The 22,361-nt window shown below is 55.5% G+C and overlaps 1 protein-coding gene across 7 annotated transcripts; it reads left to right on the top strand.

Moving 5' to 3' along the window:
* The first annotated feature begins 1,891 nt into the window (after positions 1 to 1,891).
* On the top strand, positions 1,892 to 20,663 carry TTLL3 (tubulin tyrosine ligase like 3). 7 transcript variants are annotated; one of them, XM_075550435.1, is made up of 12 exons: positions 1,892 to 1,969; positions 3,207 to 3,375; positions 3,500 to 3,597; positions 4,634 to 4,762; positions 5,387 to 5,501; positions 6,278 to 6,376; positions 8,096 to 8,291; positions 10,254 to 10,402; positions 13,111 to 13,354; positions 14,696 to 15,131; positions 19,080 to 19,350; positions 20,180 to 20,663. In XM_075550435.1, the coding sequence occupies exons 1-12, from the start codon at positions 1,922 to 1,924 to the stop codon at positions 20,398 to 20,400; spliced, it is 2,175 nt and encodes a 724-aa protein (XP_075406550.1). In that variant the 5' UTR covers positions 1,892 to 1,921; the 3' UTR covers positions 20,401 to 20,663. The 7 variants fall into 7 exon arrangements, with proteins under 7 accessions (XP_075406550.1, XP_075406543.1, XP_075406546.1 ...); XM_075550428.1 differs by having other exon boundaries at positions 1,922 to 1,969; positions 19,080 to 19,224; XM_075550431.1 differs by lacking the exon at positions 4,634 to 4,762 and having other exon boundaries at positions 1,922 to 1,969; positions 19,080 to 19,224.
* Positions 20,664 to 22,361: the final 1,698 nt, after the last annotated feature.

Raw genomic sequence — 22,361 nt, forward strand, 5'->3', positions numbered from 1 at the left:
CCTAGTTTGCCACAGATCCAGCTCAAGGTCTGAAGTTCACCTGCCACTGAGTGGCTGCTTGTCAGCCTGCCCTCTCCTGGGGGGGGTGGGGGGTAGGGGGGTGTATGGGGGCCATGTCTCTTGGGCAGCCCAGTCACCAGCCAAATGGGGTTCAGAAGAGTGATCTCAGTGGGTGGAGTCATCTCCAACAAGGTGGGGACCCACCTCCACAGGGACAGATCTGTCCAGTGCCTGAGGACGGAGTTTCTTGGGCCAGGCTTCTCTGTTGCTGGGATGGACACGGATAAGCTGGCCTCTCACACTGGCCCTGGGAGGTACTTCCGGGCCCCCCCCACACCCTTTGCAGTGACAACACAGTCTGGTGTCAGGAGTGGGCTTTGTGGTTCTAGTGATGGCAGGCTAGAGCATTGGGCTCGTTTACTTCTGGCTTCCCGACTGCCCACCAGATGCTGCAGGGCCATGCTTAACTGTCCTGACCATTTGTGTGTCCCCCCACCAACCAGACTTACAGGCATATAATTCACATGCACAATCCAATAAGCGTATGTGTATTTCTAGATGACTTTTCTGTTTCTGGGGTAATTTCCCACCCCGTCTCCTGCGGTGAAGGGGATGCATCTTAGAGCATTGCCCACCTACGGCTCCATTCTGAGCAGCCCTGCCCTCTCCCACCTACCTATGTGCAGACGCTGCACGTTTCCTCCGTCCACCCTCTGCCCTGGCAGGTTTTCTCTTCAAAGTTTTCTGCTTTAGAGCGGACATTCCCTGGCCCACCGAACCTAAGGCGCGCCCGCGCCCTGATTGCGGCTCACCGCTGGTTCTAGGCCCCCTCCGTCCGACCTGACCTTGCAACTATGTTAATCGATTGCTTGCTTTGGGGCCTCTCCCCTCTCCCCAGCTGGGCTGAAAGCTGCCGTGGGTGACCACGGGGACCCCTGTACTTGAGCCCAGCGCGGTGGTCTTCCATAAGCTGGAGCGGCGTGGCCTGCAGGCAGGCGCACCCTCAGGAAGTTGGCGCTGCCCAGCGGCGGCGCGTCCTGTCCCACATCTTCGCCCTCAGCACCGGGGCCTGTGACGCCCATCGCTGGGCCTGCTGGACCTGGCCCGCGACTGGGGGCCCGCCCAGTGGGGGTTATTGTGCCCCGGGAATGGTTTCCAAGGCGACAGCAAACAGAGGGCGGGGCCTCAGAACGGAATTGCCCCGCTGGGCGGCTGGCGCGGCGCCGGCCCCTCCCGGGAGAGGGAGAGGCGCCGCGGCAGCGTGCAGGCGAGCAGGGGCCGGCGCGGGGCCGCATGCAGGGCCCCGGCGCCGCGCTGCTCCCGGCCGGGGCTCAGCTCGGGGCAGTGCGCCCGGGCTCCGTCACCTGGGGCCGCCAGGAGGGCGGCCCCGGGTGCAGCTGGCTGCAGAAGCCGCCTCCGGCGGAACCGTCCGCGGGTTCCTCCGCCAGGTGGTCGTGGGCGCACCGCTCCGAACCGCGGCTCCCGGGGGCACAGCCATGCACGGGCCCCGCCTCCGCTGGGCCCAACGGGGTCAGCCCCGGCCGCCGAAGCCGAGCCGGCAGCCCTACCTCTGCCCACCGCCTGGGCTGCACCTTCCCCACGCTCCTCCGCAGTGCCCAGCCCAAGGGTGCCGCGGAACCCCACTCCCTCGGCCCCCTCCAAACCCCCGCCCTGGATGACCCCCAGTCGCAGGAAGGTGAGGCCCTGAGGGGCCCGCCCGTCTGTGCTGCAGCTGGCCCGCCATGGCTGTGGGGATGGGAGGGGAGGGCGTGTTGGGAAAGAGCCACTTGAGGTGAACGGAGAAAAGGTGAAGGAAGAATAGGGGCATGGAGCCCCAAGGCCAGACACCGAGCTGCCCCCTCCCCATCTTTCTGCAGGTCCATTTGTCCTCTGGCGAGGATTAGCTGAGTCCACTCACCACATGGGCCGGCTCAGACACGCCAAGATCTACGTGGAGAGAGCTGTCAAGGTCTGAGGGGGCTGGAGGGGTCCCCAAAGGGCTAGAGGTGGCTCAGCCTACCGACTGAACTATTGTCTCGTGCCCCATACCCATCTCCAAGGATTTCCCCAAATTTTATTCACCTTCACCCTGAGGGCCAAGTCCACCCTCACCAGCCCACTTCTTTACCAAGGATTCCATGCCCTTGAACCCCACCTTCTGTGCCCACCCCTTCTGTGCCTGCTGCTGGCTGTCTGGACACACGTCCTTTCTCCCTCCAATGCTGCCACTTTTCTGTTCTCTAGGAAAGTTATTCAGGACACAAGTGACTCCCTGCTTTCCCTCCCCACACCCTCTTCCTAGACAGACTCATCTGTCCCTTTGCCCTGGCCCAATAGTACCCTGAACCCCTGATCCACACAACCCCGTCCTTTCCGACCCACTCTGCACTGAACTTCCCACCCACTCGCCAGTCCCTGCAGAATTGACCACAGTCTGCCAAACCTGTGGTCCTTCCCAGTCTCCTCCGGTTTGCCGTCTCCCAACTAACTGCTCAGGCCAGAAATCTGCTGCTTCTGGTCCTCCACCCCATACATCTGATTCCATTGGCAAAACCAGTTCTCTTCTCTCCAGGCCCATCACTCCCCCATTTCCACTCCTCCTGGCTACTGCGAGTCTTCTCCTGTATTAACCACAATAGCCTGCTAACCTTAAATCCCTGTTCTTTGACTTAACACTGTGGCCATCGACAAGCTTCTATGTGCCTCTGTCTCACCACGGGGAAAGTGAGGCTGGTAGTACCAAGTACGAACGCCTGTCCTTGGGCTAGTTGTGGTGTGTGTGAATGCGTAACGTAAGGCCTGTAATGTAAGGTAGGTAAAGTGCTGAATGTATAATAGGTGTGCAGTACATGATGGCTGGCTACTAAATGACAAGTCAGTGGTTCAGACCTATCCGTCAGCCTGTGGGAAAACATCTTGGCCATCAGCTTCTTTACAGAGCGACGGCCTTGGAAGCCCAGTGCGTAGTTCCGGTCTAGCCAGTCGGGCGGCTGAGAGTTGGGATGGACTCCACAGCCGGGGATGTGGGCTTTCACAATTCTCATTCTTACGTACGGATTACTCTTTTTGACTTGTTTTGTCCCCACTACTGGAATAGAAAAGCATTCTGAGGCCAGAGAACAGGGCTGTCTGGCTACGCCCTCAGCCCCCTGCGCCCGGTGCTTGGGCAGTATCTATTGAACAATTGCCCACCTCTCACCTTGTAGCAGAAGAAGATCTTTATGATCCAAGGCCACTACCCCGTGATCCGGTGCCTCTTGCTCCGGAGGGGCTGGGTGGAGAAGAAGATGGCTCATCACACAGGTACCATTCTACCACCCCCCCACAACGACCTGGAGAGACCAGTGATGTGTGATAGTGATGCCCCGGAGGATGGTGAGTGGTGTCCTTCATGCCTAGCCTCCCTCCTAAGCCCCTTCCTCTCAGTGGTACCCATGCCCCCAGGGCTGGCGCCCCCAGTCTGGGTGTACAAGCCAAGGACTGGGCTTTGCCTCCACAGAGGATGAAGATGAGGATGAAGAGTCATCACAGCTGTTTGAATTCGGTGGTGGCAGTTTGCTGGCATGTGAAGCCCTGGATGGGACCCACGCTCTGATGGTGAGTGGCCTGTGAGCCAGGAGGAAGCAGGGTGTCAGGGGGCTTTCTGGACAGAGCGAGAGTGCTGGTGTCCAGCTGGGTGACCTCAGAGAAGCCCCTTTCCTCCTCTGGGCCTCAGTTTGCCCTAGTGCAGTAAAAGCAAAAGCTTCCCCTGCAGGCTAGGTGGGCCAGCAGGGTTGGGGAGGCCCAGTGGGGATGCAGACAAGGCTGGCCTTGGATATGGAATTCTGCTAAGGTGTCTCAGAAGCCAGCCCTGCTCATCATTGCTTCCCAAGAAGAACCCCACAGCTCACCCCTTTGTCTGCCCTTGGCACATGAGGCCTGGCAGGAAGGGCTAAGGACATTTGAAAGAGGCTGATACAGCCAGGTGGAGGATGTACACGCTGAAGTAGGACGCTGGGTCCAGTCTGGGTACTTGGACTTGGTACTGACTGAGTGGGACTGCATAGACTATCAAGGAAGGTAGGATGCTGAACTTCACACAGCTCAGCCTAGTCCTCGCTTGTGAGCTCTTGTGAGCCTTCTGGCTCTCCCTGGGTGTCCCTCAGTCCCCACACTGGGGAGTGGGGAGAACAGTAGTGAGGACTGAATGAGTTCAGACATGCAGAGTGCTCTGTATACACCAAGTCAGTGGTAACTAATAGTCCTGTGTCCGAGGTGTAGGCAGGGTGGAGGGGCGGGGGTTTCAGGGAGGGCCTTTTTCATACCCTGTGCCCATCCACTTAGAAATACCATCCCGGGAAAACACCGGTCACCCATACAGGCCTGGGTGCCAGTGTGGCGCACAGTGGCGTGGCTCAGTCGGTGCTATGAACCGTCAGCATAAGGGAGGTGGAAAGCTCATCTGCTCTCCTCCCCCAGGAGAAGAGCTGTCTTTTCTTAGCTTGCGTAAAAGTGGCTTGTGGGCTGAAGGTCCTTCTGGAAGCCTCCCCTGCTTCCTATCCACCTGCCCTGCTCTAGCTGGCCAGGGGAAGCCCTGCAGGCCCCGGGCTTCTCTCACCAGCCTCCCCTTTCCGCCCCCATCCCCACACTGCAGTCCCGCATGGTTCGGAACGAGACCCCCTACTTCATCTGGACCACTCGGCGCGATGTGCTGGAATGCCGCTTCCTCTCCAAGGATCAGATGTTAAACCACTATGCCCGGGCTGGCTCCTTCACCACCAAGGTGGGCTCTCTGGGAGGGCAGGCTGGGCTGCCCTGGGCCAGCCTCCCTGCACCCCTTGTCCGTAAGGAACGGGAAGCATAGCAGCCTGAACGATTTGAAGTCAATCCTGGGCTCAAGCCAAATCTGGGAACAGATACACGAGTCCCACAGGCTCTGGAGGGCAGGCCAGATGTGGTGGCAGACAGTCAATCCAGTATGACTGAGCCAGGGGGAAGGGATCTGGCCGATGGGCCCAGTGTGTCTGCCCCAGGGTTTATTAGCAGGGGACTCCATCTCTCTGAGCCTCTGGCTCCTCCTCATGACCGGGGACAACAGCATACCTACCTCGCTGGTTCCTGGCCAGACTGAAGAGCTTTCCGTTGGCCCCTGGTGCTGTGTGATTGCTGTGGGCCCGCAAGGCTGTCCAGAGGAAGGGGATCTTTAAGAGGGCTGTGGGGCACTCTTAGCAGAGCACAACAGATGGAGATGGAGATAAGATGGAGATGGAGATGCAGGGGGCCCAGCAAGAGGGGCAGGCAGGGCTTCCTGAGCTGCCCCTGTGGGTACTGGGCGTGGGGGAGTTCTCTGGAAAAGTCCCTGGGCAGGTCTCACCCTGCCCCCTCAGTGGCTAACTTAACTCCATAGGTGGGTCTCTGTCTCAATCTCCGGAATCTGCCCTGGTTTGACGAGGCGGATGCAGACACCTTCTTCCCACGATGCTACCGCCTCGGGGCGGAGGATGAGAAAGGCGCCTTCATAGGTAAGGAGGCCCCAGCTCAGCCCTGACCCCACCCCCTCAGGCTGCTGACCAGGGCTGAGGATCAGGTGCACTTGGAGAAGAACAGGCCTCTTCTGGTGCCCTCCTCACTCCAGCAGCACTTCCCTCCTCTCCGTCCCTGGTCCTTACCTTTCCCTGATGTCCCTTCCCTTAATGCGGCCCCCAGCTTGCCTACCCGACACTTTCTAGAAGAGCATGTACATATGTCAGGTGTTAAAAGAGTTAGCCAGTTGGTTGAGTTTTGAATATTAACTCCAGAATAGGCCCAAGCCTAGTCAAACTCCGTTGGATGGTTTAGTTCTGAATCAAGAGAAGGCTCTAGACCTTGGGATTCTCTTAGGAATTCTTTTCCAAGTTGAGAATCTGTTCTGAATTAAGATCAGGATGTGGGTCCAGATGAGATACTAAGTTTAAATTATATATGTTAAGTAGGTTTCAGCCCAAATGTCAACTTATTTACAGACCAAAGATCTGGTTCTTAAGGCACAGTAAATATCAGTAGTGGATCAGCAAATAAATAAAAGTGGATTGGGACTAGAACAGAGAAGTCGTGACAATGGGTCCCGGCCAGATTCCAGGGGCGGAATGGGAGCTAAAGCAGGTTAGGTTCCTGGGCCAGGTTCTAATTCAGACTTTAGAATTAGAAAAGGCAGAGTCAGGTTCCAGATCCAAAATGGGGCAGGTCACAATCAGGTTCCAGAACTAGAACAGGCCTGGAGCCCAGGGGCTGAGCAGGGTATCCCCTGCCCCGGGAGCAGAGGACTTCCTGCTGACAGCTGCCCGCAACGTTCTCAAACTGGTGGTGAAGTCCGAATGGAAGTCCTACTCTGTCCAGGAAGAAGTGGAAGGAGCCCCACGTAAGTACTATGCATAGTATTTACTCCCCAACTCTCCCCCCATTCATTTATCCTCCTATCCATCCATCCATCCATCCATCCATCCATCCATCCATCCATCCATCCATCCATCTAACCATCTATCCATTGATCTAGCCAGCCATTCATCCATCAAATTACTCATCCTCCTTCCACCTATCCATCCACAAGTGTGTGTACCATCCATGTCCATCTATCCACCCACCACCCTTTCCCATCAAGCCATCCATCCTTTCATCTGCCCACTCGCCCATCAATCCATTTATTCACCCATCTCCTGACTGTTGATTGACTTATTCACCTACCTTTCTTGCATCACCTACATATTCTCATCCATCATTTCACTCCCCCAACTTCCCCTACCTTCCTACCTACCCTATCCATCTGCCCACCCAGTTTTTCCTTCCTGCTTTCTACTACCAATCTGTCTTCCATTCTGTACACTCTCCCATTCTCATGTCCGATGCCCATTTGTCTCCTGGTCAGTTGTGGATTGGCCCACTGCCTCATTCAGCTCTCCCACGAGCCTGGCACATGACCAAACATTCTAGCGAGGACAGATTAAGAAGCTGTGGCCCATCCTTGCCCACGGGAAGCTCAGTTCTCTGAAGTGGAAGCAACAGTCAACCTGGGCAATTGACATGTGCCCTGAGACCCAACCTGCACAGAAAGGAACACTAGGGAGCGGTGGGGAAGGGGACGCAGAGGAAGCCTCACTGTATATTGACCCAATCTGCTGCTTGAGAGTTCTGGATTGAGCTCCTACTTCCAAGCCACCCGTTCTGCAATCCCAGTCCTGTTAGCCAGGGATTAAAGGAAGTTCAGGCAGTTGTACTGGAAGGAGTAAAAAATCCCGCCACCTCTGGAGGGAGACCTGCCCCAGCTTGTCTCCTGGATGTGTGCTCCAGGTACAAGGAAGACTGTTGTGAACTGAAACCAGGGACACAAGAGCCCAGATGTGACCAGGGAGACCCATGGTGCCAGGCCCAGTGTGGGGCCAGGGGGAGGGGAGCAGGCTGCCAAACATTATTACATCAGGAGTTGAGGGTTCAGGATGAATCAGAACCAAAGCTTTTTGGGCCCAGGTCAGGGCTTTGTGTACACACCTGAGGGATCGGTTTCTGGTGGCTCATGGTCAGGTGTGCGTGTCCGAATTCCAGGTGTGTGTGAAGGACTTGGATGAGGTAGGATTTTACTTGTTGACTCGTTCTTTGCGGGCTTAAGGGTCGTGTATCAGGCTTCGGAGGGCGGTGACTATGAATTTAAGAAGTCAAGTCTGCTTTGAGGGAGGGGCTCGTCTGTGCCAGGCTAAGGCTCCCCGGTGCATGATGGGTGTCCGCGATCCAGACGGGGGATTGAAAGTGTGTGCAGCAGTTCAGTGTTGTCAAGGACAGAGCCACAGACAAGTGCAAACCCTGGCAGAGGGGGAGGGAGAGGGGCGCAAGGCCTCGGATGAGCGGCAGGTCCTGGGCAGTAGTGGATGCAGGTGTGTGCTCAAGCCTCCGGTAGATTTAGAACTAAGTTTCAGGTGAGGGACAAGCCTGAAGCAGCAGGGGAGGCTAGTGTGTGCTGGGGCCCAGGTGTTAGTTAAGGCGTGACTTCAGGTAAGTACGCTGGAATCTCAAGGTGGTGGGGGCATGACTTGTGTCAGGTGGCCTACCCTGCAGGTAGGATCGTAACAGGCATTGGGTGTCTCTGCAGAGGACAAGCAGTACAAGAAACCCCAGAAAAAGCCCATGGCTGTGTCCCCAGAGTTTGTGGATGAGGCTCTGGGTGCTTGCGAGGAGCACCTTAGCACCCTGGCCCACGTGGACATCGACAAGAGTCCGGAGGCCCCGCTGTGTCTCAGTCCAGAGGGCTGGACACTTTTCCTGCAGCGCTACTACCAGGTGGTCCAGTGAGTATGTCTGAGGCTGGGGCTCTGGGCATGGGCAGCGGCCCTGCCCGCAGGGGACCTCTGTGTTCTGGCATGGTACTTAGGCCCTGACCCTTTCTCTGTCCAGTGCAGCCCTGTCTTGCTCACCCTGCTCGTCAGGAGCCTCCACAATTGGGTTCAAACCAGTCTTCCGGGTTCTTGACATCATGTAGCCTTCAGGGTCCGGATGCAAGTTCTGGCTGAATGATATTGAAGCCCCGCGACCTTGGGGACATCACTCATCTCCTTGAGCTTTACTTTTCTCAATATCAAATCGATTTCAAAATAACAATGTTCTCACTGGATATACTCTCTCAAATGCCATGTTCCCAGACGGAATTAACTGAGCAGCTACTTTATGCCGTGAAGACGTTTCCATCGAGACCCAGACGTAGAGGGAATATTCATTCCCAGGAGGCCTTGTTCTGGGCACTGCTCCAGAGCCTACTGGCTCTTTATTAAGAGGCTGATAAGAAGGGCTCCCTGCTAGAGCCTGCTCAAGAGGCGAAGACACTAGGGCGAGGTTAGCCCCTCAGGGAGGTATCCTTCCTATTCAGCCAGGGACAAGGCATGGCAGCAGCCTTCCGGGATATTGTCTGACCTGGTTTGGTTCAGGACAGAGGAACAAGTCCTCCTTTGTCCAAGAGCCCCATTTGTACAGCACAGTTGCTAAGACTAACTCCTGCTGACCATTTATGGTCAAAACCTGGTGGTACTGGCATGGTCATACATTATGACCAAAACCTTGTGGTACTGGGTTAGGCATGGATCTGTTGACTGCAAGATCGGGAGTTCAAGCCCACCAGTTGCCCACCCCAAGAGAAAGACAAGGCTGTCTGCCCCTGTCAAGATTTATAGCCTCAGGAACGGAGTATGGAGTCGCTATGAGCCAGAGAAGCCTTTTGCCTGGTTTGGAGTAGGTAGGGCTCACCCAGTAAGTGCCTGATACGTGTCTGGGTAAAGAGAATCCCACAGAGGAAGACAGTAATGCCGCTGACAAGCCACCACCCTCTAGTCCATTCCCGCTCACAGCGACGCTGTAAGGACGGGGTTGAAAACTGCCCCTGTGGATCTCCAAGACTGCAGATCTTTATGGGAGAAGGAAGCCTCTTCTTCCTCCCTTGGAGCTACTTGTGGTTTCAAACAGCCGACCTTGCAGTTAGTAGCCGGACTCATGATCACAACACCACCAGGACTTGGCAGCAGAGGCAGGAGAAGTGGGGGAGGAGGGATGCAGAAAGGAGGTGTGGGGCATCGCTGTGCTTGGGATCGACTGAGAAAGGGATCCACTCATCACCGCACGTTAGGTACCGATGAGAAAGGAAGTGAGCCCACCAGGCCCCTGTGGGAGGAGGAGCCAGGCAGGATGGGAATCGAATCCTGCCTCAGCCACGAAGGGGGCAGTGTGTGGCCTTGGCTAAATCCCTGACCTCTCCAAGCTTTGGTTTCTACTTCTGCATGTAGGTCCGGGGTGGGGTGCAGGCATGAGGCATTTGTGATTGGCTACTCACCCAAAGATTGGAGGTTTGTGTCCACCCAGAGGTGCCTTGATAAAAAGGGGTGGCCGTGCCGCAGAAAACCCTGGGGGGTGCAGCCCTGCTCTAGCATGGGTGAGGATGGGGTGGTTGCCAGGGGTCCAGAGGTCCTGTTGGCCTCCATGACAGCTGGTTTACAATGGCCTGCGGGGAGGAGGAGGTTTAGGGATGGCTCCTCCCATCAGCAGGAGCTCCCTTGAAGGGAAAGGGCACGGCAGGGGGAACTTTCCCAGCCTTCCTGGGATGGTGTCCCAGGCAGGGCTGGGACTTCATCCCCTTAAGGTCTGGATGGAGATTGAGGTTCAGTCTCTCAGGGTCTCTGCGGTTGGTTGAACTGTGGCTAAGGGGGCTTGGGTCTCTCTTGCCCTGTTGACCTGCCAAGTCCCCCATCCCCCCTGTCTCCCCACAGTGAAGGGGCAGAACTCAAGCACCTGGACACTCAGGTGCAACGTTGTGAGGACATCCTGCAGCAGCTGCGGGCGGTGGTGCCCCAGATTGACATGGAAGGCGATCGAAACATCTGGATCGTGAAGCCAGGAGCCAAGTCCCGTGGACGAGGTGGGGGTCACTCCTGCTTCCTGTACCCACATCCCTTAGCCTGCTTCCTTCACCAGAGGCCAGGCACGTGGATAGTGCCAGCTCTGGAGACAAACTGCCTGGGTTTGAATCCCAGCTCTGCTCCTTGCAAGCTGTGTGATGTTGAACGAGTGACATCACCTCTCTGAACCTCACGTTTCCTCCTCTGTGAGATGGAGGCACTACATCTGAATGAGATTATTCAGCTTGAGCTCAGCACAGCGCCAGCAGGGAGTGAGCACCCTCCTCACACCCCCCACAGCCTCACACCAGATACTGACTGTGTCACGATGATGCCATCTCCTCCTCCTCCTCTGCCTTCCAACCATGGCCATCGAGTCCATTCCGACTCATAGCGAGCCTGAAGGCCAGAGCAGAACTGCCCCCTGTGGTCTCACACTGCTGACCTTGAGACTACTGCTGAACCACTGTGCCACCAGGACTCCCTGAGAGTCTGGGCTACTGCTGCAGGTAGATGTGGGGATGCTCAGGTCTGGCTCTCCCATGGACAGATTGGATTGGTACCTCCGTGTGGGTGTGCACAGTGGTGCAGGACAGCCTCCCCCCCACCACCCGCAAGGCTTTGAGCAACTTGGTGACCCTCTTAGGTGCCTTGTTTTGTCTGTCCTCTTTGGGAAATTGGAGCCATTGATAGCCACCTGCAAGAAGTAACTGAGCGGAACCCTTTCCGTGGGGGTGTCCTTGTCAGGCTCCAACCCCCGGGCACCCCGTGCAGAATAAAAGAAACCTCCCCCCACCCCCGGGTCCTGCACCGTCCTCAAAATTGTCCTGATGTTTGAGCCCATTGTCGCAGCTGCTGTGTCCACCCATGACCTGGAGGGTCTTCTTCCTCCCGGCCCCTCGTTTTGCCAAGCAGGAGGTCCTTCTCCAGGGACTGGTCCCTGCTGACAACATGCACCACGTCTGTGAGATGAAGTCCCACAGACCTCACTTCTTTTGTTTCTTTTTAACTTTTTATTGTAACCCGAGGGAAACTTAGCAGAGCAGATGGGTTTCCACTCAGCGTGGGCGTTTTGTTTGACCGCCCCTGCGGTCCCTGCGGTGTTACAGCACTCTCCCTGCTTGCTGTGTGTGGATGCCTGCTGCCCTTCCTCCCTGCCCCTTCCTGCCAGCTCAGCCTCTGCCTTTCCAGCTCCAGGTCAATGGTTGCTCTTTCTGCATCCTCCCTGCTGGGAGAGTTCTGACTGCTGCTTCCAGGATTAGCTTGTTCCTCTGGCAGCACACAGATTAGCGTCACCAACCTTATGTTTTTAAATCTTATCCTGGTTTTATACACACACACACGTAACAAAAACTCACTGTTTTAAGCATGTGTACAGTTTAGTGGCATTAAGTACATCCCAGCGTTATTATTTCTAAAACTTCTCCACCTCCCAGAAACTCAGAAACCCTTAAGCAATAATGCCTCCTGCCGCTAGCTATTCAATTTTCTTTCTTTCTCTTTTTATTGCTATTTTAAGCAGTGCTGACGGACATCTCTGTGGCCTGTCCCATTTATTTCCGTAGGACAAATGACCAGATAGGAAACTGAGCCACTGTAACTTTTGGTTACACAAGGTGGCGTCTTGGGGATTCTGCTCGTCAGCCTGGCCACCTGAGAACGGATCTGGGACCCATTATTCTGCCACCACTGGCAGGCAACCTAGCTGCTTCGTGGGTCCAAAGTGCAGACGAGAAATGGACTTGTGAGGAAGGGTGTAGCATGGTTGTGAATCTTACCGACACTGAGTGCCTTGTAAGCATAAAAAGAGATGAAGTCCCAATGCAGTACCCTTCTCTCCCTAGAAGGCACAGTAAAATGATGTGCTCATGGACAGGGTTGAGTGGGACGCAGGGACACACAGCTCCAGACATCCTTGCTGGGAGTGAAAATTGATAAGGCTATCTTGGCAGATCAATGTAAACAGCACTCCAATTTAAACGCACTGCCACAGCGTCGATTCTGACTCAGAGTGACCCTAGAGGACAGAGTCGACTGCCCCTGCGGGTTTCCCAGACTGTAAATCTTTAACAGGAGCCGACAGCCTCATCTTTCTTCTTCCAAGTTATCGTTGGGTTTGAACTGCTGACCTTGTAGTTAGCCCCTCAATGCAGAGCTCACCAGGCCACCACTGCTCCTTTCAATCTGGGGGTCAACTTGGCAGGATAAACATGGAAAAGGCAAATACCTTTGAGAGGCAGCGATTCCATCGCTAGGAACTGTATTATTCTACAGATAATGAATAATCATGAGGATATGAGTAGATGTGGACTGAATGCTTCCATGTACCAAGGCTGTTCTAGATCCCTGACACACACAGCCTTGTGAAACAGAGACACACACAAGACGGGGTCGAGCATCCACAAGGCCCTGGAAGGCGCAGTTGGCTTCTTCTGGGGAAGATTGTTTCCACCATGTTGTAGTTCCTCTGATTTCACCGGATTTGTGCTGCTGCTGCTTATATTCTGTTAAGTTTGTCAGGAAGATTAATCAAAGTAATATCGACATGGGAGTTTGTTTCATCCAGGTCTACTCCTGCTCAGTCAAACCATGAGTGAATTAGCACTTTCCCTAAAGGAAGGGAGGCCTGACCCTTGTTTGCGGGAGGTGAACTCTGAATTGAGTGGCCTGCTTCCAGTCCTGGCCTGGCTTCTGACCCCTGACCGAACCTGCTCCCCTCCCCGCTTAGGCATTCTGTGCATGGACCACCTGGAGGAGATGCTGAAACTGGTGGACTGCAACCCCCTGGTGATGAAGGACGGCAAGTGGGTAGTGCAGAAGTACATCGAGCGGCCTCTGCTCATCTTTGGCACCAAGTTTGACCTGAGACAGTGGTTCCTGGTGACTGACTGGAACCCGCTCACTGTTTGGTTCTACCGAGATAGTTACATCCGCTTTTCCACGCAGCCCTTCTCGCTGAAGAACCTGGACAGGTGAGCCCCCCCCACCCCTCACCTCCCAGTGTGGGTTCGGGAGATGGCCAACAGGCAGGCAGTTACCAGACACAAACCAAATTCACTCCCATGGAGTTGATCCCGATTCAGAGGCCTGTAAGGACAGAGCAGAACTGCCCCCTTTGGGTTTTTCAGACTTTAGATCTTTATGGGAGTGGACAGCCTCATCTTTCTCCTGTGAAGTAGCTGGTGGGTTCAAACTGCTAACCTGTGGTCAGCAGTCACAGGGTTCCTTCACAAGCAGTTCTAGTGCAGTGGAACCACACGTTCTTGGGTGGGGACCTTAGAGACTCTGTCAGAAGGCAGGGAGGCCATCCATCCATCCACCTACTCACCCACCCTTAAAGGCATCTGATCAATAATTACCGTGTACCGTATGCCATTTACTGTTCCAGGCACTTAGAGTATTCAGTAATCTATCTGTGTCAGCTTGGCCAAGCTATGGTTCCCAGGTGTTGGGTCCAACAGAAGTGCAGTTGCTATAATGGAGGAGTTACATGTGATTCAATCACCTGCCCTTACCCAAAGCAGATCACCTTCTACAGTGCAATTCAGGTCTCTCTCTCTCTCACGCATGCACGCACACACACACACACACACACACACACACACACACTCTGAGGAAGGCAGACACCATATGAAAATCATATGGTCAAGGGATACCAAGAGCCACAAGCAACCACCAAAAACTGGGCGAGAGGTTCACAGAAGTAACTCAGACAAACAGTAGACACAGGTCCCTGCTCTCAGGCTGCTTATACTCCAGCAGGGAGAACAGATGACAGGTGCTGCACACCTTCAGTCGCAGCATCTAGCACGTTACAGTCGCAGCATCTAGCACGTTACAAGGTGATGCATGCTAGGAAGAGAAAAACAGCGCAGGGTCATAGGAGCAAGAGAAGTGAATTTCATAACTCAGAAGTGTAGAGGGTTAGGATCCACCCTGCTCTGGTATGACCTCCTTAACATTAAAAAAAAGAACCCCCTATTTCCAAACAGGGTCAAACCACAGGTACAGGGTCTAAGGCTGCAATACATATTTTAAAGGGGGTACAATTCAATCTCTGTCACCCACTTTCTTAGGTGCCAGCGCTGGGAGGGTTAACAGATTAAGCAAAGAGCAGGTGCCGGCCTTAGAGGGATGTCTGGGTACCCAAGGCCCTGAGCAGGCCTGAGCTTGCTTTTATACCCCTTAGCTGCCCCCCATCCCAGCAGGGACCCTCTCAAGCTGAATGGTCACAGGTGGTCCCTGGGCTGTCTCCAGACTGGGTGAGAGAGGTGCCAGGAGCCAGGGTGTCAACTCTTTGCTCTGTGCCCCAGCTCCGTACACCTGTGCAACAACTCCATCCAGAAACACCTGGAGAACTCGTGCCGCAGGCATCCGCAGCTGCCCCCGGACAACATGTGGTCCAGCGAGAAATTCCAGATCCACCTGCAGGAGATGGGGGCCCCGGAGGCCTGGGCCACCATCATTGTGCCCGGCATGAAGGCCGCTGTGATCCACGCACTGCAGACTTCCCAGGACACCGTGCAGGGTCGGAAGGCCAGCTTCGAGCTCTACGGGGCAGACTTTGTGTTTGGGGAGGACTTCCGGCCCTGGCTGATTGAGATCAACGCCAGCCCCACCATGGCACCCTCCACGGCCGTCACGGCCCGCCTCTGTGCCGGGGTGCAAGCCGACACCCTGCGCGTGGTCATTGACCGGCGGCAGGACCGCAACTGTGACACTGGAGCCTTTGAGCTCATCTACAAGCAGGTGAGTTGGCAGCGCCAGGTAAGACGGGGCACACACTCCTCCCTCGGGGGCTCTGCCCCTCCCCAATTCCAGGCAGCCCCTGAGCGAAGCATGGGGCGGGGGCTCTGCCGTCAGCCAGCCAGCCTTGCCATGGTGACTAAGTTTAGCCCTCAGCCGTACAGTGGAGCGGATGCCCTTATCCTCCTCGTGGGGCTTGAGAGGATGCCATGGGTGTTAGCTGGGGATGGTGTTGTGGGAGAGACGGTACCGCTCATTTCAGTTGAGTTGGGTGTCCAAGTAGAGGGCATGGGTTTTCCATGGCTGGTATCTCAGAAGCCGATCGCCAGGCCTTTCTTCTGAGGCACCTCGGGTGGACTCAGACTTCTAGTCTTGCAGCGCGCAAGCGGTGGAGCACCTTGGCCGATTGTCCCGCTCAGGGTCTCCCGCGATGCAGTATGGCATCGCACGAGGAGCAGCCGTTCGGAACCCCTCTAAGTCCCGGTGCAGCAGGTACGAGCTATGTAATTTGGACATGCTCCTAACCTCAGGAGGGTCTCAGGTTTCTCATCGGTAGAGTGGAAATGACAGCGGTCTCTGCCTCACGTGGTGGTTGTAGAAGTAGAGGTGCTGGCACGGTACAGCACGACAGAACAGGGCCTGGCTCCTGTGGTGCCACAGGGATGGCCTGTGGTGGTGAGGGCCTGACACGTCGTTGGGAGTGTCACGGTGCATGGCGTCGTCATCGGAATCCATGTGGGGTAGCTGCTGTTATCACTGTTACTGTACTCGTAATCACCTAAGACAGTCCTTACATGAACGGACAGATGGATAGATAGAACCAGATGAGCTTTTAAAACCAATCAATCAGTCGCCCGATCGAAATCCCAGCAGCCTTCTTACAGAAATTGAGAACCAGTTCCTCAGCTTTATGTGGAACCTCAGGAGAGCCCGGATGGCCAACACCGAGGTTGAAAAAGAAGAATGGGGGAGGCTCCCACTCTGGCTGACCAAGTGGCTCAAACAATGGGCTCAAACGTGACTGTAGTCGTGAGGATGGGGCCCCGCCGGGCAGTGTCTCGTCCCCTTGTGCACAGGGTTGCTACGAGTTGGAATCGACCCAACGGCACCAAGCAAGCATAACACACCACTGCCGCGACCAGAGCCATCTGGCTCTGGTGTAACAGCCAACACAAAGGCCAATGGGAAGGAACTGAGCCCCCAGAAATGAAGCCACGCCTCTGTAGTCAGCTGACTTTTGACAGTGGTGCTGAGTCCATGTGATGGGAATGAGGAGTCTCTTCAATAAACGGAGCTGGGAAACTGGAGCTCCACCTGCAGAAAGTCAAGCAGGATCCCTGCCTCACACCATACAAAACACAAGCTTCAGAATGGAGTCAGGACTTACATGTGAAGACTGTTGATGTTTTTAAGTGCCGTCCAGTCGGTTCCGACTGATGGCAACCCTCTCTCTGTACAACAGAATGAAACACCACCTGGTCCTGGGCCAGCCTTACCAGTGTTCTTTACGTTTGAGCCCATTGTTGCAGCCACTGTGTCCGTCCGTCTCCTTGAGAGCCTTCCTCCATGCTGGCCCTCCACTTTATGAAGCATGATGTTCTTCTCCAGGGACTGGTCTCCCCTGACAACATGTCCAAAGTGTGTCAGATGAACTCTCACAGCCCTTACCTCTAAGGAGCACTCTGGCCGTACCTCTTCCAAGACACACTGGTCTGTTCTTTTGGCAGTCCATGACACTTTCAATATTCTTCTCCAGCACCACAATTCAAACGCACCGATTCTTCAATTTTCTTTATTCATTGTCCAACTTTCCCATGCACACGAGGCAAGGGAGATGGCCATGGCTTGGATCAGGTGCACCTTAGTCCTCAAAGTCATATTGCCTACCCATGGAGACAGATAATGTGTCTGCATTTGCCATCTTTCCTTGGTTGCTTCCAAATGCCTTTTGTAGTTGATTAAAAAAATATCCATAATTGAATCAAGCTTCATGCCCTGCATTTGGTTATTTAATCATTTTAGATCTAGAATAGCCCTGCCCCCTCTTTTCCCCACCATAGCTTTTCAAGCGAGTGGCTGGTTGTTTTGTAGAACTGCCCCACATTCTGGATTTATCTGATGTCTCCTTCCGCCATCTCAATGTCCTATCAACCAGAAGTTAGGTCAGAAGCTGAGGGAGGCTCAGGTTAAGCAGCTTTGGCAGGAATGCACCCGAGGAGGTGGCGCTAGGTACCTTATATGGAATCACAAGGTACCACTGTCAGAGGCCTCTGGACAGGTGATGCCAAGGCTGACCTTGGCTTTAAGGTGATGGCTACCAGATCTCCCCCTTGTGAGCTGCACCTGCCCCTAGGTGCTTACCAAGCTATCTGTAAGCTGGCTGTGCGCACGTTTTAAGAGGGGGCTTCAAACATGAAATTAAAAACCCACCGAAGTCTGCCATGGTCTCTCTGAAGACACCCCCCTCTTCCCCATACACTCTAATGATTTTGATGTTTGACCGAATTGTTTGGGCCCTCATGGTTTGCGCTTGGCAGTTTTTCCAGTTGCAAATGATACAGTTCTAATTCTGTAGTTCCTTCTGCCTTCGTCCACCGAGCTTCCCTTTTAACGGTTGTGAATCGGGCGAAGTTTCCCGAGCAGGCTGTCTGTGTTCCTTAGAACCACTCACACAGGTTGTTTCAGCTCCCACTGCCATCCCTCCCTGCAGGCACCGCATGCTCCCTGTGCCCCTGCTCTGGGACCTTCATCCCGGGGTAGCCGAAGGCCAGGGCCCACTTTCAGCATGGGGTTTGGGGGTGGAAAGGACCAGCAAGCTCCACCTCTGTAATTTTTAAAGGGCCAGAGAGTAGCTTCTCTCTCCTCTCTCTCTCCCCCTTATGCCCCCCCACTCACACACATCAAAGAGTTAAGTGGGCTTTATTTAAGCATAGGATCAATCCAGAAGAGGTGAAGCAGGTCCCCCCTCTCCAGGTGCGAGAGGGCGACAACGTTGTCCAGGGCCCTCGTCCGCTTTCTAATTCCTTAGTAAGTTCATCCTTGAGTCTTCGGCTACATGTTTCTTTCTCATTCATCTCTGGCTAGAGTTCCATGTCAGGATGTCTTGAGCCTTACCTCAGGCTATAAACCTGGGTGCCCAGCCAGCCTGGCCTCTCTGTTGAGATGAGACATTGACCAGGCCCACGGTCATTTTCCCAGCCAGTGGAAAGCTCCTCCCTCAACACACAGACTGTTCACTCCTAGCAAGCAGACGGTTGGCCTGTTGCCTTAGCAAATAGAAGCTTCTGTGCAGTCCTGGTCAAAGGGTTCTTAGCGAGAGCAGGGGACTCCTGGGGCCCGGCTCAGAAAGGAGGAGTCCCCTGAAAAGCGTACTTTCTGTTCGACTGTCACCTGGGCTTACCCGAGGCACGAGGCAGGGTCGGAGGGCTCTTAGCTGACTGCAGAGCTCAACTCAGACCCTCGATGGAAGCTGCCCCTGGCAGGGGGAGGCCTGGGGGTGGAGTGCAGTCATGTGACAATGGGTGGCAATGGGGTGAAGAGGTGCTAGTGGGGGCATGCCTAGGACTCCCCGCTCCTCTGGGTTTCCAGTCCCCAGGGTCCTCATCTCATAGCTGTGAGACCCCCCTAATAGCAGACTCATGGGGCCCTAGTGGTGTCACGGTTATGCGTTGGGCTGCGATCTGCATGGCCAGCAGTTCACAACCACTAGACTGGTTGGTTACAGTCAACAGTTACAGCCCTGGAAACCCATGGGGGTGTCGCCTTGAGTCAGCACTGACTCAGTGGCGGTGAGTTTGTTGCAGTGAGATACAGATTTAGGCCCAGACCCCTTAGTGGACAGAGGTGGGCTTCCTATTTCTCATTTCCTGACCGGATATCCCGGAAGTTCACTCACCTCTCTCTGCCCTGGGTCCTGACTGAGCAGGCCTCGTCTCCTCTTCTCCCCCACAGCCGGCCGTGGACGTGCCCCAATACGTGGGCATCCGGCTCCTGGTCGAGGGCTGCAACATCAAGAAGCCCACGTCAATGTGTCGCCGGCGGATGGCTGTCCGCCCGGCGCTCCCTCACCTGCAGCCCCAGCGAGACTGTGGGGAAGGCAAGGCTTCGGGGGCCCCCGCCCACAGGTCAGCTTCTAGGAAAGTTGCTGGGGCCAGGAGCCTGGGGCACACGGAGAAGCCAGACCCCACTGCAGCCACCTCAGCCCCCGGAAAAGGGAAGCAAGGCAAGGCGAAAAATGCCACAGCCCTGGTCTGCCCCCGTCCCTACAAGCGGGACCCCCCTTGCACCAGGAGGGCTTGCCCGTGCTCGGGAACCTTTGCTAGTGGGGACAGGCAATGGTACCCCCGGAACACATTATCTCTGAGTTCAAAGAACCCCCCAGGTCCTGGATAAGACCATTGTCTCCAAGCTCTCCAATGTCCCCAAGCAGTTGCTTCCTACCCTCCGCCAAGACTTTGCCAATGACCTGCATGTGGCCCCCACCACCACCCAAGAGCCATTCAGCAAGCAAGGGTCACTTTCCAAGTCGTTTTGCAAACATGCAGCCAAATGCGTACTGTGTACATTGTCCGCTTCAAAGCGGGCTCCTGTGCGAAGTTCTACTTCCCCGAAGTTGCAAGGACTCGGGACTCATCCCCAGGCTGCGCTCTCCAAAGCCGTGGCTTTCTCAGCCTTGGCCCCCCCACAGCCTCCTCTGGAGGAGAGCAACCGCTATTTACCTGTGCAGCACTCCTCAGCGAACACCAGGTCCCTACCTTAGTCCTCACAACCACCCAGACAGGGGCCCTCCTCCCGGTTTCCAGTGAGAGCAATGGGGAAGTTTAAGGAAGCTGCGCAGCTCAGACAGGGCAGGGCTGGGATGCAGACCAGGGCCTCTTGGTCTCCAAACCTTATGTTTTTCCTGTGGATTCTGGAGGAAGAACGGGGTTGGGGGTAGAGGTGGGGAGGCAGCTGCCCTTACCACACCCCCATTCCACCCTGCCCGCAGTGTACACCTAGTGGGGCAGCTTCCACAGGCCCACCCTCATGAGCTGCCTCGCTCATTCCCACAGCCCCTTATGGCTTCCCCAGCCTGCCGTCTTCTCCCCGGGCCTTCTGGCCCCGGGGCCGGGCCGCCAGGCTGCAGCACAAGCTGGTGGATTCTAAGGCAGTGTGGACCACAGGGAAGGCTTTGATGACGCTCCCTGTGGCTAAAGTCTTCATTGTCCTCCCACAGCCTGAGCACAGACCAGCACCCAGCCAGAGACCAAACCAGGTGGGCCTTCAATGGTGACGTGCACTGCTGGCTGGCCAGGCCGAGCACTGGCGTCAGGGCTGGAGGGCACAACCAGAGGGCAGTCCCCAGGCTGGGTGGTGCCCCAAGGGAAGAGCCCATTTGCCTGGAAACCCCCTTCCCGAGCGAGCCCTTTCCTGGACAGACTTTCTGATCATCTCTCCCTCCCCTCCCCTCCTTTCACACCGAGGCTGCTGCTGCCCAGAGCCTGCACGGCCCCCATCCTGGAAGCACCTTGAGACCTCTAGCCTTTGATGTTGGGGTGCTTCCTATGACCCACAGAAAGGTCAAGGCCAAAGGCAACCTCAAGGCCAGACCCTGCAACCAACCCAAGGCTGAGGCAGGCCTCAAGAAGAGGCTGAACCTCCTAGAACCTCTACCCTCTATTGGTGCACACAGGAGCCTGGGGATCCTGAGGGGGTGCGAGGCTAGAAAGCCCTGCTTCAGTACCCCCTGCCTCTGTCCTGAGTTCGGGACCCAATAAAAAGGAGCAGGCAGAGTGGTCTGGGCTCGGCTCCATTTCCCTTGGAGAGTGAAGGAAGAGGCAGAAGGAAGCCTTTGCTTCAAGGTCCCAGCATGCTAACATCCTAGAGAGCTGGGGACCGACTATCAGCAACCCCTCCAGGCAAGAAGGCCCAGCGCTCTCAAGGACACACAGGGCTTCCCAGGTAGCCACTCCCCTGGCTATCTTTGAACCTTGAGGCGGGAGGGGGGGGGGGCGGGCGGCGGGTGGTGGTGCAGAGGGAAGTCTGGATTTTACCGAGAAGGAAAGAGTCTAGAAAAGCTACAGGGCTGGCCCCAGGCCATATGGCAGCAAACCTCTCAGACCCAGGAACACTGGACAGCAGGACACACAGGGCAGACCCCCCTCTCTAGGGGACTTGCTTCTCTAACAGAGGCCAGTCACTGGACCGTGAACTAGCCAATGAGCGGCAGTGACGTGGGGTGGTAACTCTCCACACGCTGTGTCACCTGGAACCCGGGAGTGGGGCTCTGTATAGAAAACAGGTCTTTGGACATGGCATTAAGCTCTTGACCGCAGGTGATCCTGGGTACTGCCTCGGCCTCGAGTCCAGGATGTGCCCTTCTAAGAGACAGAAGAGCAGACAGATATGATAAAGCCACGTGACGCGGGGGCAGAGGTTGTGGGAGTGATGCAGTCACACCCCACCAGAAGCTGGAGAGGATTCTTGCCCGAGAAGGCTATGGAGGGGGTGTGGTGCCGTCTACACCTTGGTGGTAGACTTCTGGCTCCCAGAACTCAGAGAGAATCTATTTCTGTTGTTTTAAGCCACTCCTTTCATAGCAGTGCGCTATGGCAACCACAGGAAATGGACTGGCGAGGCACCGAAGATGCATGCGTGCTCATCCAGAGACCCTCAAGACTGTGGGGAGCTCGGCTTCCTGCGAACGGCCCACTGCCACCGCCGAATGGACACAGACTCAGGCCAAACGGCTCCAGCTGCCCCCAGTGGGGACCCATGGCAGTGTGGGGCAAGGCAATCCACAGAACAGGTAGTGGCAAGAGCCAGTGGCTGGGAACTTCAGAGGCAGGCAGAACAAGAGACGCGGGTTCCTGGTTAGGGATCCGTATGTCGAGACACCTAGGACAGAAAACTGAGCGAGCCGCTAACCCAAGTCAGAGTGGTGGGTTTCCAACCTCAACTGAACAGCAGGGGCTTTGGGGGGCTCTTAGCCAGGGCTGACGTTGGGGTGTCCTCCCAGAGCAACTGAACCAGAACCTTTGGGTGCAGAACTGTCGAGGGTCGTGGGAACTTTCTCAGGGCTCCTGATGAGGATTTAAAACAAGTTTCCATGGCGTCAGCTACACACACACACACACAAACTCATACACACACACAGGTGTCACAGGGTTTTCGGTAGCTGAATTTTTTCAGAAGCAGATACCCAGTTCTTTCTTCTAACATGTCCCTGGTAGATTCGAACCTGTAACCTTTGGG

This window comes from Tenrec ecaudatus, chromosome 5 (assembly GCF_050624435.1).
Source record: "Tenrec ecaudatus isolate mTenEca1 chromosome 5, mTenEca1.hap1, whole genome shotgun sequence".
NCBI classification, from domain to species: domain Eukaryota; kingdom Metazoa; phylum Chordata; class Mammalia; order Afrosoricida; family Tenrecidae; genus Tenrec; species Tenrec ecaudatus.